Source organism: Rhinopithecus roxellana, chromosome 15 (genome assembly GCF_007565055.1).
Source record: "Rhinopithecus roxellana isolate Shanxi Qingling chromosome 15, ASM756505v1, whole genome shotgun sequence".
NCBI lineage: Eukaryota > Metazoa > Chordata > Mammalia > Primates > Cercopithecidae > Rhinopithecus > Rhinopithecus roxellana.
In genome coordinates, this window is record NC_044563.1 from 9,666,776 (window position 1) to 9,686,195 (window position 19,420).

General features: G+C 45.3%; 2 protein-coding genes across 5 annotated transcripts in view; one reads left to right on the forward strand and one right to left on the reverse strand.

The window, feature by feature from the left end:
- The window catches only part of INCENP (inner centromere protein), a 30,786-nt gene extending 22,763 nt beyond the window's left edge, over positions 1-8,023 (forward strand). For all 4 annotated transcript variants that reach the window (XM_030918726.1, XM_010384912.2, XM_030918728.1 and 1 more), the window contains 5 exons: positions 39-223; positions 1,795-1,873; positions 2,033-2,140; positions 3,358-3,508; positions 5,075-8,023. In XM_030918726.1, the coding sequence (XP_030774586.1) occupies positions 39-223; positions 1,795-1,873; positions 2,033-2,140; positions 3,358-3,508; positions 5,075-5,289 (738 nt within the window). In that variant the 3' untranslated portion in view covers positions 5,290-8,023. The remainder of the gene's footprint in view (positions 1-38; positions 224-1,794; positions 1,874-2,032; positions 2,141-3,357; positions 3,509-5,074) is intronic.
- Positions 8,024-18,212: 10,189 nt separating this feature from the next.
- On the reverse strand, positions 18,213-18,727 carry LOC104679365 (U6 snRNA-associated Sm-like protein LSm5). Its single transcript, XM_010384911.2, has one exon. It carries the CDS (start codon positions 18,710-18,712, stop codon positions 18,437-18,439), a length of 276 nt encoding a protein of 91 aa, XP_010383213.1. The 5' UTR covers positions 18,713-18,727; the 3' UTR covers positions 18,213-18,436.
- Positions 18,728-19,420: the final 693 nt, after the last annotated feature.

The window sequence follows — 19,420 nt, forward strand, 5'->3', positions numbered from 1 at the left end:
GGCCCAGCCACAGCACCCGACCTTGCTCTCCGTTTTAGGAGGAGGAAGAGCGGCGGCACCAAGAGCTGCTGCAGAAGAAGAAGGAGGAGGAGCAGGAGCGGCTGCGGAAGGCGGCCGAGGCTAAGCGGCTGGCGGAGCAGCGGGAGCAGGAGCGGCGCGAGCAGGAGCGGCAGCTGGCAGAGCAGGAGCGTCGGCGGGAGCAGGAGCGGCTCCAGGCCGAGAGGTGAGGGACCTCACCTGACTGGCCCGCTGCCTGCCCTGCGTGTGTGTAGAAGAGAGACGGTGTGGCCCTTGCCTGGACACAGCCCCACCTGCATGCGAGGGTTTGCAGGTGGTTTCCTTGGCACCAAACCCAGAGGCCTACAGCTAGTGGTCCACCTGAATACACTCCCCATTGGCTATGGGAGATCCAAGGAGTGATGGGTGGGCTTGCTTAGGGCTTGGCTTGGTTCTGTGTCCAGCTGCGTGTGCTGACCTCTTTGGTGTCTTTTTGTAACCGGCAGGTGTGGTGCTCAGAGGATGAGCTGGTATTTCTCAGCAGGGCCACCATGGGCATTTTGGGCAGGAGAGATCTTTGTGTTACATTGCAGGATGTTTGGCATCCTTGGCCCCTGTCCCCACTAAATGTATCTCCCCTGGTGAGGACGATAACTCAGGTATTTTCAGACTATTCCCCTGCCTTGGGAACCGTGGACCCAGGAGCCCTGAGATCTTCCAGCTGTGCAGATGCAGTGGTCTCTGTACAACAGACATGTTTAGTTTTACAGGCGTTTGTCCAGGGCCCGTCCTGAGCCTGGTTGTTCTGAGAGTCGTGGGGATGCCAAGGAGGAAAAGCCACACTCACAGTTGGTCAGGAGATACGTGGGATCCCGCGTCTGTGCACGCAATAGAGCACAAGGCTCGTGTGTGTGAGACACGCAGGCCCCGTAGCTGTTCCGTCTCCCTCTCTACCTCCTGGGAAACACCGGGCAGCACTTTTTTTCCGTGTCCGTCTTTGTGGGTGGCTTCAGGCTTATCAGAGAAGTGAGAAGTCACAGCCAGAGCGCTGCACTGCGTCAGGGCTGCTTGATGGGGACAAAGCTGTCCGTGGTCCTCTGGTCAGAGTCTGGGAAGGCGTAGGGTACAGCCAACGTGGTTTGAGAATTGCAGGGTGCTGGGCAGGGCAGGGGGGCTTTGAGGATGGCGGTGTGATAGTCACAGTGTCGGCAGCTTTGGTGGGTTACCCCAGCTGCATGCTTTACACCTGTTTCCTTGTTTAGTCCTCAACTGAAGCCCATGGTGGCATGGGAGCCATCAGCTCCACTTCACACAGGGAGAAACAGGTCAAGAGAGGTTAAATGACGTGTTCAAAGTCATGAGCCAGTGTGTTGTGGAGGTGACTCCAGAACTCATCCACAGCCCCTTGTTCATGCTTGGAGCCGGTGTCTGCCCTGAGGGTTAGGATAATTAGGGGTATTGTGGATCAACCCATTTGATTCTTGTGTTGACCCAGGAGGAGATGTGTTCTGGTCTCCATTGTATAAAAGTATTATGAGGCTCAGAGACCTAAAGTTACAGGGAAAAGTGGGGACCCAATGTTGGGCTTCAGCTTGTGTTCCCTGCACCCTCAGGTGTGCACACTTCTAGCCTCTGGGGCAAAAGCGCAGCTCTTGGCTCCAAGCTGGTTGCCCGTTCGGCAGTCCCACCGTCTAAGGTGTGTCCTGCTGGCTGGGCTGGCTTCCTCAGCAGGGATGGGAGCAGGGCTTGGCCTGGGGCGCCACTTCCTGTCCTAACAGGCTCTTGCTGGGTCCTCAGGGAGCTGCAGGAGCGGGAGAAGGCCCTGCGGCTGCAGAAGGAGCGGCTGCAGAGGGAACTGGAGGAGAAGAAGAAGAAGGTGAGGGGAGCTGGGTTGCGGGCTCCCCTGGGGTCTGCCCTGAGCTGTGGGCTGGTCTAGACTCCCGCGGCAGGGGCTGCCTAGGGAGGGGAAGGAAAGGGAGGGGAGGGAAGGGCACCTGCACAGCTCCCTAACACCCCATTGCCACCTGGGTTCCAGGAAGAGCAGCAGCGTCTGGCTGAGCGGCAGCTGCAGGAGGAGCAAGAGAAGAAAGCCAAGGAGGCAGCAGGGGCCAGCAAGGCCCTGAATGTGACTGTGGATGTGCAGGTACAGCCTGGGCCCCAGTGGAGAAGCCCTTGGGCGGAGGGGCGGAGTCTGATTATTCTCTTCCCAGTAGCTGGAGGCACAGGCTATGTTAGTTAGGCCCCTAAGGAAAAGGACAGATACACTTGGCCCAATTGTTTTTACTATTTTTGTATTCTTTGTTATTCTAAAAGTAGAATTTGTTGAAGTGGGGGATAAAAAGGAAATAAACCTTATAAAAGAGTGTAAAGTTTTAAGAAAAGGGACCCTCAGGAAAACTCTACTAAGCCCATTGTATATCCTTCTAGAGTTTTGCATATGTAACCCTTTTAACACACACAGATATTCTCTGTCTCTCTTTGTCACCCATATACACACATATTTAAAATGGACACATACCATTTGGTGGCTTGATTTCCAGCCCCCTCACCCCCACGGTTTTTTTTTCGCTCGGCATATTGTAGACATCTGTCTGTTTCAGCACAGGTACATTTCTTAGTTTTGAGGGTCGTGTACCTTCATGGTGCTGGAATTCAGCTGGCTCCTCTTGTGAGCATTTGATCTATTTTCACTTCAGTGCTGTTACCAAACAAAACATAATGTTTTCACTGCAGCACAGTTAAGATGCGGAAAACTTGGAGGTTAGTATGGTATCTGTCAGTGATGGATGGTTAAGTTGCAAATCCTGGAGTCTCCTGAGCGGTTCCCAGGAGGATTCTAGACACACTGGCCTGGAAGAAAGTTTGCAGTATACCTTAGCATGAAAAAAGGGGACACAGAGTAGTGTGTGTTCTGTGACTTTTTAAAATTAAAAAGTAGGCCTGATGCAGTCGTTCTCGCCTGTAATCCCAGCATATTGGAAGGCCAAAGTGGGCGGATTACTTGAGGTCACGAGTTCGAGACCAGCCTGGTCAACATAGTGAAACCCAGTCCCTTACTAAACATACAAAAAATTAGCCGGGTGTGGTGCTACACACCTGTAATCCAGCTACTTGGGAAAGCTGAGGCATGAGAATCTCTTGAACCTGGGAGGTGGAGGTTGCAGTGAGCCGAGATCACACCACTGCACTCCAGTCTGGGCGACAGTGAGATTCTGTCTCAAAAAAAGAAAGAAAAAAAGTGATCCTGCACCTTTTGTTTCTCCTGTGAAATGGGAGGAGGTGAGCAGTGCCCCAGCGCTCCTCGGTGGTGAGAGACTGGAATGCCGCGGAGGGAGCTGATGGCCATGTTTGTTTTTCCAGTCTCCAGCTTGTACCTCATATCAGATGACTCCGCAAGGGCACAGGGCCCCTCCCAAGATCAACCCAGATAACTACGGGATGGATCTGAATAGCGACGACTCCACCGATGATGAGGCCCATCCCCGGAAGCCCATCCCCAACTGGGCCCGAGGTAAGCAAAGCCCACAGCTCCCTGGGGGACTCAGGCCCTCCCTGGTCCTCACCTTGAGGGCCCTGGAAATAGTGAGTTGGCTGCTATGGTGTTGGGAGGCTGCTGTGTGCTTGAGTTGGCGGCTCGAGGCTCTGGCCTGGGGCATGCATGTCCCCCGGGGAGAGTCGGGCACCCTATGGTCACTGTGCTTTCCTGAGGACCAGACCTATGAGGTTGGGTTCCTTTGTTCTCAAAAAAATATATGAAATTGCGCTGGCCTCGGCACAGCATATGCTGCTGGGTGTCCCAACTTGGACTGGGCCCCTCCTTAGAGTCACATCCAGCAAGGCTGAAGAGACTTGGACCCAAGTAAGCCACCTGGGGCAGGGACAGAGCTAGAATGGGAAAGGGTTTAGGCAGAACACCAAGCTGGAGCCTGGGGCTTCTGGCCAGCTGGGGGAGGCAGGAAAGGCCCTGAGGAGTGCCCAAGGCACTTGAGTAGGATCTGACCTGGAGTTTACAGGCCCCAACATTAAACCAGAACCTGGGTGAGCGTGACTGCAGTGCCTCAGGCCTGAGTGCAAGGCCAGCTTGAGTGAGCAGGGTAGGTGCTAGCGGTGGGTGCTGCCAGAGTGGATAGGACCAGTGGGTACCATGGGTGCCTTGCAGTGTTTGCTGAACTGGAAGTCAGGGAAGGGTGCAGACGCCCCAGATGCAAGGGCCTGGAATCCCATAGCTGGTAGGCACTCTGCACAAAAACTCACAAAAACTTGTTTTTGTGAGTTTCACCTCATCTGAACCCTACAGTGACTGGCATGTGCTTTAAGCCTCTTAACTGCTAGTGTCAAGTTGTTTGGGAGATGGCAGTGAGCAGGAGCCAGATCACTTGCAAAGCCACCTAATCGGAGGTGACTTTGAACAGCTTCCTTAAATAGTTTCCTCATCTGTGAAAGGGGGGTGATGACAAGACCCAGCTGAGGAGTTGTATTGAGAGTGACATGAGTGAGCTCAGGGCTGGCCCTTAGAGCCGCACCTGGTGCTGAGCAAGTGCTGGTGCATGTCTGGCCTCCTGATCCCCTGGGTCTTCCTCAGCCCCGTTGTCAGGACTGTGCGCTCCCACATCCACTGCCCAGAGGCCCCTCATTACTGCACCAGGGCCTGTGGGGTCTGTGAGAAGCAGCTGGCCAGGGTGGTCGAGGATGGCATCCTATGCTTAAGCTCTCGAACTTGGCTTGTCTTCAAACATAGGCTCTGCCATTGTTAGCTGTATGCCTTTAGGCAAATCTGCTGAATGGGAGAATACAGAACCTGCCTCCCAGGTGGTGGTCGGGACAGGTTCAAGGAGTGCCTGTCTCATGCAAGCTCTCGAGGGCTTTGTACAGGTTAAGCTGCCAGAGGACGGTAGGAAGGATGTGACACAAGGGCGTTCTCTGGGTTTGATGGTGGTACAGGCAGGGGCAGGGCTGAAGAGGGTGACAGAGCTCTCTGTAGGGAGGTTGGAGAGGGTGACAGGGCTCTTTGGGGGCCAGGGGATGGGGAGGTTCATGGAGAGCCCCAAGGCAGTGTCTGGTCTGTCGTCTCCGGTAGGCACCCCGCTCAGCCAGGCCATCATTCACCAGTACTACCACCCGCCGAACCTTCCGGAGCTCTTTGGAGCCATTCTCCCGCTGGACTTGGAGGATATCTTCAGGAAGAGCAAGCCTCGCTATCACAAGCGCACCAGCTCTGCTGTCTGGAACTCCCCGCCTCTGCCAGGCGCCAGGGTCCCCAGCAGCCTGGCCTACAGCCTGAAGAAGCACTGAGGCTGGCCTGCATCTTTCTTAGCAGCCTCACCTCCTGTCTGTATCTTATCTGTCTGTCGGTCTCTGTCTTGGTCTGTTGACCTCCTTCTTGGCATGCCATCGTGGAGGGCTCGGCCAGGTGTATATAAACGTCCTCTGTGCTGGGTGTTTCTGCTGCAGGTGGCAGGTGGCCCCAGGCCTGTTTGGAGGATGGGCGGGGTGGGTGGGTGGGGAAGAACTGGGCCCAGCCCCACATGACCTGCAGACAGTGCTCTGTAAATAGTTGTTTTAATTTAGCTGAATGTTAGCGTTTTAGTCTTTGGCATTTTAGTGTTTGGGAGGTAGATTAATAAAGTATATTCCTTCAAGCCTGCTGTTGATACCGTGAAGACTGGGCGCCTCAGCCCTGGCCCTGTAGCTGTGTGTCTTGGGCCACCGGTGGCCTGCAGGACCAAGGTACTGTTCCATCACGTGCGGTGTGCCTCAGAATCACCGGGTGCAGATGCCCGCCCTCAGAGATGCTGCTGCAGTGGGTGGTTCCACTGCCTGGATAACCCCTGAGGAACACTTCAGTTACTGTCACAATGGGGCAGGTGGAGCTCCTTCCTTTTTTTTTGGGTGCTCCCTGTTTGTAACGGGAAACTTGCTCATTGGGAAAGACCTGTGTCTTGACACAGCCCTGCCACTTAGTCCCCTACCCTCTCTATTCCCCAGGCTCCACCCTTGCTGCACAGGTACAAATGGACTTGAGAACATCTGTGTGCTGGTGAAGCATGAGGTCTGAGTAGAAAAGGGATATCCCTTGAGACCACCTTGGGACCAGTGCTTGCAAGCAGCGAGATATTTCCCCAGCAAAACCAGGCAGCTGCTAATTAAATGCTTAGCGCTGATGAAAGCTGGCTGTGGTCCTGCCTGTGAGCTGTCTGCTGCTGCCTTCTGAATGTATACATCTGCTACTCTAGCCTGGGGTTGCCAAACTATGGCCTGTGGGCCAAATCCAGCTGCAGTGAGTTCTTTAAAGTTTTATCGAAACACAAGCAATGGAAATGCCCATTTCTTTACCGGTTGTCTCCAGTGGCTCTGCTCTGAGGGCAGTGTTCAGTTGTGCAGCAGAGGCCCATCCATGCAAAGCTGAAAATGTTTACTATTTGAACTTTTACAGAAGTTCTGCTTAAGGACAAAATAAAGCCTAAATCCAAGAATACTTTTAAAAATGAGGAAATAGTGAACACAATAGATGGAAGTCTGGAAGTTTCTACCTATGCCAAGAAAAGCGTTTTATGGTTTGTTTAAATATGTTGTGCAGTTCAAATTTTTTCCCGCTATTCTCTGACTAGACGCTTGTACTGAGTAAACTGGCGAGTGTGTCTGTCTAAAACCACAATATCAAAATATCACTTAAAGCATCTTTATATAGTGTGTTTAAGAAAAAGTTATTATTCAGCAGAAAGGTCATTGCAATTGGTCTGCATATTTATCAGCACTTGGTATTGTCTGTTTCTTATTTTAGCCATGCAAATAGGTGTGTACGGATATCGAATCATGGCTTTAATTTGAATTTCCCTAATGGCTGATGGTGAACATCTTTTCATGTACATTTCTGTCATCTGTATATCTTTGGTGAAGAGTTCAAATCTTTTGTTCATCTTAAAATTGGATTGTTATGTTACCGTTGGGTTTAAGAATCTTTACATATTATGGATACAAATATGTTGTCACATATATGCTTTGCAGTATTTTCTCCCAATCTGTAGCTTGTCTTTTTAAAAAATTTTTTTTGTAGAGATGGGGTCTTGCTACGTTGGCCAGGCTGGTCTCAAACTCCTGGTCTGAAGCGATCCTTCTGCCTTGGCCTCCCAAAGTGCTGAGATTGTAGGTGTGAGCTGCCATGCCTAGCCCAGCTTTTTGTTTACTTACCAGTGCTTTTCACAGGACAAAAATTTCAATTTGATGAAGTCCAATTAATTACATTTTAAAAATAGAGTGTGTTTTTTTGTCATGTCTAAGAAACCATTGTCTAGTCCTAGGTCCTAATTCTCCTTTGTTTTCTTCTAAATGTTTTTTATTTTACATGTTACATTTAGATTTGTGATCTATTTTGAGTTAACTTTTTTTTAAGTATGAAGTTTATGTTTTTTGTTTGTGTTTAGGAGCATATGGATGGATGTCTAATTGTTCCAGCACCATTTGTTGGAAAGACTATCCTTTCTCTGCTGAATTTCTTTTATATCTTTGTCAGGAGTTAGCCACATTGGTATGGGTCTATTTCTAGACTTTTTATTTTCTCCCATTGATCTGTACATCTCTCCTTTTGCCAATACCACATAAATCAAGATGACTATAGCTTTGTAATAAGTATTAAAATCTGGTAATATAATTCTTCCAATTTTATTTTTCTTTTAAAATTAGTTTATTGTATCAGTGTTACCTTTCCATTTAAATTTTAGGGTTAGCTTATCTACAAAAGTCCTGCTGGGATTTTGATTGGAATTGCATTAAATCTATAGATAAGTTTGGGGAGAATGAACATATTTATGATCGTCTTTTAATCCGTGAACATGATGTGTCCTCCATTTATTTGCATGTTTAGTTTCTTTCTTCAGCATTTTATAGTTTAAGCATACAGATCCTATACATATTTTCTTAGATTTATAACTATTTATTTTCTTGGAGCTGTTGTAAATGGTATTGTTTTTCTGATTTTTGGTTTCCACTTGTTCATTGCTGATGTGTAGAAATACAGTTGACTTTTGTATCAACTTTTTATCCCGTGATGCAAGTAAAGCAGTACTGAGGGGAATTTATAGGGCTCAATGCCTGTGTTAGAAAAAAGCTTCCACTTTAAGAAACTAGAAAAAAAAAAGAGCAAATTAAAAGTGTACACAAAAAAGGGGAAATCATGCAAGTAGAGCAGAAATCAGACATTAGAAAGAGAAAATATAGAAAATTAATTAACCAAAAGCTGTTTCTTTGAGAAGCTCAAGAAAATTCTATTTAGACTGATCAGGAGAAAAGATAGATTACCAATGTCAGAAATTAGGTAGCTTCACTACAGATTCTACAGATATTAAAACAATAAGAGACCATTATGAACAACTTCTAGGAATACATTTGACAATTTAGATGAAAGCAATGCAGATTCCTTAAAAGATGCAAATTAGTTTACTTAGGAAGAAATGGAAAACCTACATAGCTCTATGAAAGATGTGTTATCACAAAGAAAACGGTAGACATAGGTAGCTTTAGTGGTAAATGTTGCCACATATTTAAGGAAATAATACTAATTCTGCACAACCTCTCACAGGAAATATAAGAGGAAAGAATACTCAGTTCTGTCTCTGAGGCCAGCATTGCTTTGATCCCCAAATCAGACATTGCAGGAAAAGAAGACAATTATCCCTCATGAACATCAACACGAGAATTCTTAGAGTTTCATCAAGTGCAAGTTAAATAAAAAGTATTACACTTTCTTGTTGTTGTTGGAGACAGGGTCTCACTCTGTTGCCCAGGCTGGAGTGCAGTGGTGGGATCTCAGCTCGCTGCAACTTCTGCCTCTTGGGTTTAAGCAACTCTTGTGCCTTGGCCTCCTGAGTAGCTGGGATTACAGGGGTGCACCACCAGCTCAGCTAATTTCTGTGTTTTCAGTAGAGATGGGGTTTTGCCATGTTGGCCAGGCTGGTCTCAAACTCCTGGCCTTGAGTGACCCATCCACTTTGTCCTCCTGAAGTGCTGGGATTACAGGCATGAGCCACCATGCCCGGCCAGGATAATGCATCTTGACCAAACAGTTTATCTCAGGAATGCAAGGTAGGTATAACATTTGGAAGTTAATGTAATTCACTGTATTAATTATAGAGGAGGAAAATAAATTAATAGATGCAGAAATTCAATGATTCGATGATTCCACACTAGTAATTTAAGATAAAAGCTTTCAATAAGATTGGGCAGTTTGATAGGGCATTTCTACAAAACTCCAGCAAACATTTCCTGGTGAATGTCTAGACGCATTCCTCCTGCTACCAATTCAAGTACAAGGATGCCCACTCTCATTCCTTCTGAACATTTTATGGTAGTTCTGGCCAGCGCAGTATGGCAAAAAGAAAAAGGCACTGGGAAGGAAGAATTAATGGCAGAGACAACTTGTAGAAAATCCGATAGTATCTACCCAAAAGCTATTAGGATTAATACGGGCTTGGCATACAAGGTTAATATACAAAAATCTATTGTATTTCTGTGTACTACCCATGTGCAAGCAGGAATTGAAATTTAAGGAATGCCATTTATAATGTCCAAAATTATCAAAATCTAAGGAATAAGTCTGATAAAAGATCAGGAAGACCTATACAATACAGTGAGAACTACAAAAGATTGCTGAGAAATCAATGAAGACTTAAGTGGGATATATACTGTGTTCATGGATCAGAAACTCAGTGTACTGAACATGTCAATTTCCCCCTAAAAGATTTAGCCCAGTCTTAACCAATTCCAAATGGCCTTTCATTTATTTATTCATTTATTTATTTATTTAGGAGAGTGTCACTCTGTCACCCAGGCCGGAGTGTAGTGGCATGATCTCTGCCTCCCTAGTTCGAGTGATTCTTGTGCCTCAGCCTCCCAAGTAGCTGGGACTACAGGCGTGTGCCATCATGCCTGGCTAATTTTTGTATTTCTAGTAGAGATGGGTTTGCTATGTTGGCCAGGCTGGTCTCAAACTCCTGGCCTCTAGTGATACACCTGCCTTGGCCTCCCAAATTGCTGGAATTACAGGCGTAAGCCACTGCACCCAGCCCCAAATGGCCTTTTTTTTGGGGGGGGGGGGGGGTGGAGGTAGAAGTTTATGAAAAAATTTGGTTTTAAAATTTGTATTTATGCTTGGTGCAGTGGCTCACACCTATAATCCAAGGACTTTGGGAGGCTGAGGTGGGTGGATGGCTTGAGCCCAGGAGTCTGAGACCAGCCTGGGCAACATGGCAAATCCCTGTTTCTACAAAAAATACAAAAATTAGCTGGGCACATGTCTGTAGTCCCAGCTACTCAGGAGACTGAGGTGGGAGGATCACGTGAGCCTGGAATGTCAAGACTGCAATAAGCAGTGATTGTGTCACTGCACTCCAGCCTGGGTAACACAGCAAGATCCTGTCTGAAAAATTCTATTTAACAGCATAGGACCTACAATAGCTAAAACAACTTAAAAACAAATTTGGAGAGGTTACACTACATACAAGGCTGATTTCAAAGCTACAGGAGGAGATTGATGTGAGTAATAATGAAACTCCAGTCTCCCGCACAGCTGTGGCTCTGCATGAATTACTCTTTCTCTATTTCGATTCCCCTGTCTTGGTGAATAGGCTCTGTCTAGCCAGCGGGCAAGGTGAATCCCTTGGGCAGTTACAAATTTGAGGGCTCATCTGGGATTGCCCTTGTGGCTACATGCTCGTGGTTTGGTGGACCCCCTTCAGCGACGGATCCAGAGTCAGCCCAAGCGGCTGCCTAGTTCTCAAAGCTACAGGAATCAGGATAGTATGATATTGGTGTGAAGGTAGTCATAGATACATGAACTTTTATGGAATCCAGAAATAGAACTACACATATATGATCACTTGGTTTTTGGCAAAGGTGAAAAGGCCATTCAATGTGGGCAGCATAATTTTTTCAACAAATTGTCATGGAACAATTGGGAGTGTTTTTAAAAAGCTCCAGCCCTTCTTCACACCATATATCAGGTTTAATTCCTAATGGATCATAGGCCTAAATGTAAGAGCTAAAAATACAACACTCCTAGAAGAAAACAGGGATTGCTGGGAAGATGGTCAAATAGGAACATCCCCGGTCTGCAGCTCCCAGCGAGACTGATGCAGAAGGCAGGTGATTTCTGCATTTCCAACTGAGGCACCTGGTTCACCTCACTGGGACTGGTTGGACAGTGGGTGCAGGCCACGGAGGACAAGCCAAAGCAGGGTGGGGCGTTGCCTCACCTGGGAGGTGCAAGGGGTCAGGGAATTCTCTCCCTACCCAAGGGAAGCCGTGAGGGAATGTACCTGAGGAACGGTGCACTCCAGCCCAGATACTGCACTTTTCCCACTGTCTTTGTAACCTGCAGACCAGGAGATCCCCTCCAACCCTACGCCACTAGGGCCCTGGGTTTCAAGCACAGTACTGGATGGCTGTTTGGGCAGACACCGAGCTAGCGGCAGGAGTTTTTTTTCCCATACCCCAGTGGTGCCTGGAATGCTAGCGAGACAGAAGAGACAGAACCGTTCACTCCCCTGGAAAGGGGGCTGAAGCCAGGGAGTCAAGTGGTTTGGCTTGGCGGGTCCCATCTCCATAGAGGCCAGCAAGCTAAGATCCACTGGCTTGACATTCTTGACTTGCACAGCAGTCTAAGGTCGACCTGGGATGCTCAAGCTTGGTGCGGGGAGGAGCGTCTGCCATTGCTGAGGCTTGAGTAGGCAGTTTTACCCTCACAGTGTAGACAGAGCCGCCTGGAAGTTCGAACTGGGCGGAGCGGACCACAGCTCAACAAGGCCACTGTGGCCACTGCCTCTAGATTCCTCCTCTCTGGGCAGGGCATCTCTGAAAGAAAGGCAGCAGCCCCAGTCAGGGGCTTAGAGATAAAACCCCCATCTCCCTGGGACAGAGCATCTGGGGGAAGGGGCGGCTGTGGGCGGTTTCAGTAGACTTAAACGTCCCTGCTGGACGGCTCTGAAGAGAGCAGCAGATCTCCCAGCACAGCATTCAAGCTCTGTTAAGGGTCAGACTGCCACCTCAAATGGGTCCCTGACCACCATGTATCCTGACTTTGAGACACCTCCCAGCAGGAGCCAAAAGACACCTCATACAGGAGAGCTGTGGCTGGCATCTGTCAGGTGCCCATCTGGGATGAAGCTTCCAACGAAAAGAACAGGTACGAATCTGCTGCTCTGCAACCTCTGCTGGTGATACCCATGCAAACAGGGTCTGGAGTGGACCTCTAGCAAACTCCAGCAGACCTGCAGCAGCGGGGCCTGACTGTTAGAAGGAAAACTAACAAACAGAAAGGAATAGCACGTCCACTCAGAGTCCCCATCTGAAGGTCACCAACATCAAACACCAAAGGTAGATAAATCCATGAAGATGGGGAGAAACCAGCACAAAAAGACTGAAAATTCCAAAAACCAGAGCGCCTCTTCTCCCTCAAAGGATCACAACTCCTCACCAGCAAGGGAACAAAACTAGATGGAGAATGAATTTGATGAACTGACAGACGTAGGCTCCAGAAGCCTACTCCTGTCAAACTCCTCCAAGCTAAAGGAGCATGTTCTAATCCAATGCAAGGAAGCCAAGAACCTTGAAAAAAGGTTAGACGAATTGCTAACTAGAATAACCAGTTTAGAGAAGAATATCAATGACCTGATGGAACTGAAAAACACAGCATGAGAACTTGGTGAAGCATACACAGTATCAATAGCTGAATTGATCAAGTGGAAGAAAGGATATCAGAAGTTGAATATCAACTTAATGAAATAAAACGAGAAGACAAGGTTAGAGAAAAAAGAATGAAAATGAATGAACAAAGCCTCCAAGAAATATGGGACTATGTGAAAAGACCAAATCTACATTTGACTGGTGAACATGAAAGTGACAGGGAGAATGGAACCAAGTTGGAAAACACTCTTCAGGATATTATCCAGGAGAACATCCCCAACCTAGCAAGGCAGCCCAACATTCAAATTCAGGAAATACAGAGAAGGGGTTGCAATCCTAGTCTCTGATAAAACAGACTTTAAACCAACAAAGATCAAAAGAGACAAAGAAGGGCATTACATAATGATAAAGGGATCAATGCAACAAAGACACTCCTCAAGAAGAGCAACCCCAAGACACATAATCGTCAGATTCACCAAGGTGGAAATGAAGGAAAAAATGTGAAGGGCAGCCAGAGAGAAAGGTAGAGTTACCCACAAAGGGAAACCCATCAGACTAACAGCGGATCTCTCTGCAGAAACCCTACAGGCCGGAAGAGAGTAGGGGGCCAATATTCAATATTCTTAAAAGAATTTTCAACCCAGAATTTCATATCCAGCCAAACTAAGTTTCATAAGTGAAGGAGAAATAAAATCCTTTACAGACAAGCAAATGCTGAGAGATTTTGTCCCCACCAGGTCTGCCTTACAAGAACTCCTGAAGGAAGCACTAAACATTGAAAGGAACACTGCAAAACATACCAAGTTGTAAAGACCATCAACACTATGAAGAAAATTTATCAACCAACAGGCAAAATAACCAGCTAGCCTCATAATGACAGGATCAAATTCACACATAAAAATATAAACCTTAAATGTAAATGGGCTGAATGCCCTAATTAAAAGACAAAGACTGGCAAATTGGATAAAGAGTCAAGATCCATCAGTGTGCTGTATTCAGGAGACCCATCTAACATGCAAAGACACACATAGGCTCAAAATAAAGGGATGGAGGAGTATTTACCAAGCAAATGCAAAGCAAAAAAAAAAGCAGGGGTTGCAATCCTAGTCTCTGATAAAACAGACTTTAAACCAACAAAGATCAAAAGAGACAAAGAAGGCCATTACATAATGGTAAAGGGATCAATTCAACAAGAAGAGCTAACTATCCTAAATATATATGCACCCAATACAGGAACACTCAGATTCATGAAACAAGTTCTTAGAGACATACAGAGAGATTTAGACTCCCACACAATAAGAATGGGAGACTTCAACACCCCACTGTCAATATTTGATAGATCAACGAGAAGAAAATTAACAAGAATATTCAGGACTTGAACACAGCTCTGGACCAAGTGGATCTTACAGACATCTACAGAACTCTCCACCCCAAATCAACAGACTATACATCCTTCTCACCACCTCGTCACACTTATTCTAAAATTGACCACGTAATTGGAAGTAAAACACTCCTTGGCAAATGCGAAAGAACAGAAACCATAACAAACAGTCTCTCAGACCATAGTGCAAACAAATTAGAACTCAGGATTAAAAAAACTCACTCAAAACTGCACAACTACATGGAAACTGAACAACCTCCTCCTGAATGACTACTGAGTAAATGAAATGAAGGCAGAAATAAAGATGTTCTTTGAAACCAATGAGAATGACACAATGTACCAGAATCTCTGGGACACATTTAAAGCAGTGTGTAGAGGGAAATTTATAGCATTAAATGCCCACAAAAGAAAGCAGGAAAGATCTAATATTGACACCAAAACATCACAATTAAAAGAACTAGAGAAGCAAGAGCAAACAAATCAAAAGCTAGCAGAAGACAAGAAATAACTAAGATCAAAGCAGAACTGAAGGAGACAGAGACATGAAAACACTTCAAAAAAATCAATGAATCCAGGAGTTGGTTTTTTGAAAAGTTCAACAAAATAGATAGACCACCAGCCAGACTAATAAAGAAGAAAAGAGAGAAGAATCAAATAGACACAATAAAAAATGATAGAGGATCCAACAGAAATACAAACTACCATCAGATAATACTATAAACACTTCTACCCAAATAAATTAGAAAAGCTAGAATAAATGGATAAATTCCTGGACACATATACCCTCCCAAGTCTAAACCAGGAAGAAGTCGAATCCCTAAATCGACCAATAACAAGTTCTCAAACTGAGGTAGCAATTAATAGCCTACCAACCAAAAAAAGTTCAGGACCAGATGGATTCACAGCCGAATTCTACCAGAGGTACGAAAAGGAGCTGGTACCATTCCTTCTGAAACTATTCCAAACAATAGAAAAAGAAGGAATCCTCCCTAACTGATTTTATGAGGCCAGCATCATCCTGATACCAAAACCCAGCAGAGACACAACAAAAATAGAAAATTTCAGGCTAATATTAGTGATGAACATCGATGCGAAAATCCTTAATAAAATACTGGCAAACCGAATCCAGCAGTATGTCAAAAAGCTTATCCACTATGATCAAGTCGACTTCATACCTGGGATGCAAGGCTGGTTCAATATTTGCAAATCAATCAAGGTAATCCATCACATAAACAGAACCAATGACAAAATAAAACCACGATTATCTCAATAGATACAGAAAAGGCCGACAAAATTCAATGCCCTTCATGCTAAAAACTCTCAATAAACTAGGTATTGATGGAATGTATCTCAAAATAATAAGAGCTATTTATGACAAACTCACAGCCAATATCATACTGAATGGGCAAAAATGGGAGGCATTCCTTTTGAAAACTGGCACAAGACAAGGATGCCCTCTCTCACCACTCCTATTCAACGTAGTACTGGAAGTTCTGGTCAGGGCAATCAGGCAAGAGAAAGAAAGAGTATTCAAATAGGAAAAGAGGAAGTCAAGTTGTCTCTGTTTGCAGATGACATGATTGTATATTTAGAAAACCCCACCGTCTCAGCCCAAAATCTCCTTAAGCTGATAAGGAACTTCAGCAAAGTCTCAGGATACAAAATCAATGTGTAAAAATCACAAGCATTCCTATATACAATAACAGACAAACAGAGAGCCAAATCATGAGTGAACTCCTGTTCACAATTGCTACAAAGAGAATAAAATACCTAGGAACACAACTTACAAGGGACATGAAGGACCTCTTCAAGGAGAACTACAAACCATTTCTCAAGGAAATAAGAGAGGACACAGATAAATGGAAAAACATTCCATGCTCATGGATAGGAAGAATCAATATTGTGAAAACGGCCATACTGCCCAAAGTAATTTATAGATTCAATGCTATCCTCATCGAGCTAACATTGACTTTCTTCATGGAATTGGAAAAAAATACTTTAAACCTTATATGGAACCAAGAAAGAGCCCGCATAGCCAAGACAATCCTGAGCAAAAAGAAGAAAGCTGGAGGCATCACACTACCTGACTTCAAACTATACTACAAGGCTACAGTAACCAAAACAGCATGGTACTGATACCAAAACAGATATATAGACCAATGGAACAGAATAGAGGCCTCAGAAATAACACCACACATCTGCAACCATCTGATCTTTGAAAACTCTGATGAAAACAAGCAATGGAGAAAGGATTCCCTATTTAATAAATGCTGTTGGGAAAACTGGCTAGCCATATGCAGAAAACTGAAACTGGACCCCTTCCTTACAGCTTATACAAAAATTAACTCAAGATGGATTAAAGACTTAAATGTAAGACCTAAAACCATAAAAATCCTGGAAGAAACCTAGGCAATACCATTCAGGACATAGGTATGGACAAAGAGTTCATGTCTAAAATACCAAAAGCAATGGCAACAAAAGCCAAGATTGACAAATGGGATCTAATTAAACTAAAGAGCTTCTGTACAGCAAAAGAAACTATCATCAGAGTGAACAGGCAACCTACAGAATAGGAGAAAATTTTTGCAATCTATCTATCTGACAAAGGGCTAATATCCAGAATCTACAAAGAACTTAAACAAATTTACAAGAAAGAAACAAGCAAACCCATTAAAAAGTGGGCAAAGGATAATGAACAGACACTTCTCTAAAGAAGACATTTATACAGCTAACAAACATGAAAAAAGCTCATCATCATGGGTCATTAGAGAAATGCAAATCAAAACCACAATGAGATACCATTTAGAATGGCGATCATTGAAAAGTCAGGAAACAACAAATGCTGGGGACAATGTGGAGAAATAGGAACACTTGTACACTGTTGGTGGGAGTGTAAATTAGTTCAACCATTATGGAAGACAGTGTGGTGATTCCTCAACGATCTAGAACCAGAAACACTATTTGACCCAGCAATCCCATTACTGGGTATATACCCAAAGGATTTGAAATCATTCTATTATAAAGACACACGCACATGTATGTTTGTTGTGGCACTATTCGCAATAGCAAAGACTTGGAACCAACCTAAATGTCCATCAGTGATAGACAGGATAAAGAAAATGTGGCACATATACACCATGGAATACTTGTAGCCATAAAAAAGGATGAGTTCATGTCCTTTGTAGGGACATGGATGAAGCTGGAAACCATCATTCTCAGCAAACTAACACAGGAACAGAAGACCAAACACCACATGTTCTCACTCATAATTGGGAGTTGAACAATGAGAACACATGGACCCAGGGAGGGGAACATCACACACTGGGGCCTGTAGGTAGGTGGGGGACTAGGGGAGGGATAGCATTAAAAGAAATACCTGATGTAGGTGACGGGTTGACTGGTGCAGCAAACCACCATGGCACATGTATACCTATGTAACAAACCTGCACATTCTGCACATATACCTCAGAATTTAAAGTATAATAAATAAATAAAAAAGAAAACAGGAGAAAATCTTAGTGTCTTTGTGTTTGGCACAGGTTTTTTAACATATGACACCAAAAGTGTGAACTATAAAAGCAAAAGTCAACTGGACTTCATCAAAATTAGAAACTTTTGCTCTTTGAAAGTTACTGTTACTCAGCATCTTTCATTCTGCCCTGGGGTGGGATGGTACAAATAGCCCATCCTGCCATATTCTCAGGAATAGAACGGGGCTCGATCCTCACCACTTGGTTAGGATGAAGATGAGAAAACCTAGGATCATCCAGGCTCTCTTGCTTCAGTAGGACCTACTTATGGATGCTAACCCCACCCCTCACTGTAGCCCACCCAGATGCATGCCTGGCACACTTCCTCTTGTCAAGTAGCAGCTAGTTACCTGCCGTGTGAGGCTTTTCCTGTCTCCCTTAGGTGGACTAAGCCACAGCTTATTTCTGGCTCCACATGGGCTTTTCAGGGCACACGCCCTGTCCACGCTTTGCAGTGGGATCTGGGGCCTTGAGCTGTGGATACCACTTGCTGCTGAGCAACTGTGGATGCTGGCTGAGTTCTGCAGGGGCAAGACCCATAGCAGCCTCTCTTCCCTCTGGGCTTCCATGATGCAAACATTCCTCCAGTTTTTTTTTGTTTTTGTTTTTGTTTTTTTTTTTTTTTTATAACCAAAAACACCTTTATTTTCGTCTCCAAAGAAGAAGCTCTTTTCTTCTTTTTCCAGGATAATTATGATTAACTTACAAAAATGGGTACACATCTTCAAAGCACTTCCCTTTAACGGGAAACTTAGCTTTATGGGATTTAAACATTAGAAGGTGGGGAAAAAAAATTCCATTTTCTTGTCATTAAAAGACAAAACAGAATCTAGTGTAAGTCATGGAAACTCATTCACACTTCAGGTCCTTCTCCTCCAGGAACCAGCATTGTTATATTATTTCCATTTAGCAAAATCTGATCTAATTTAGTAATCCTTCTTCCTTCTGGTGTGATTTCAAACTCAGTGACATCTTCCAGTACCATATTGACAAAGTCATCAAATCCTAGAAGAGTACCAACAATTTCCTTATCACTCTTCATCACAATGTGAATTCTTGATCCTATACATTTGTCCACAAGCTCTAACGGCAGCAGCTGTGACGGGTTGGTAGTAGCGTTAGCCGCCATGGCTACGCCGGAAGTGGCCTCCTCCAGGTTTAGGAAAGAAGAAAGAGCAGGCATGAGAAGGAAAGTGATCTGTAACCTGTATTCCAAGGGATTGCAAACAATGCAGATCACAGGTTATTGTCCTATCTGAGCCTCTTGGAGCTTGACTCTGAGGCTTCCTTGGATATCTATAGAAACCTGGGTAGCAGCACGCAGAGCTAAGCTGAGTTACCTGATGCCTGAAGCACCTGCTCTGTATTCCTTACAGTGCTTGCTGCTCTGAACCAGCAAAGTAGAAAGCAACTTACATGGCCAATCTCAACCACATCCCCACTCCTGTCCGGTAATTTTGAATGTTCTCAACCAAAGAGATCTACCCTGCATGCTGGAAGGAGGAAGTAAACTATAGCTTGCAAAGGGGAGCTTTTTTTTTTTCCTTTTTGAGATGGAGTTTTGCTCTTGTTGCCCAGACTGGAGTGCAGTGGTGTGATCTCAGCTCACTGCAACCTCCGCCTCCCGGGTTCAAGTGATTCTCCTGCCTCAGCGTCCCGAGTAGCCGGGATTACAGGCACACGCCACCATGCCTGGCTAATTTTGTATTTTTAGTAGAGAGGGGGTTTCATCATGTTAGCCAGGTTGGTCTCGAACTCCTGACCTCAGGTGATCCACCCACCTTGGCCTCCCAAAGTGCTGGGATTACAGGCATGAGCCACGGCGCCTGGCCGGTGG

What these genes read in the sequence shown, in the direction of transcription:
- LOC104679365 (XM_010384911.2), bottom strand. Translation starts at nt 18,712, where the DNA reads ATGGCGGCTAACGCTACTACCAACCCGTCACAGCTGCTGCCGTTAGAG.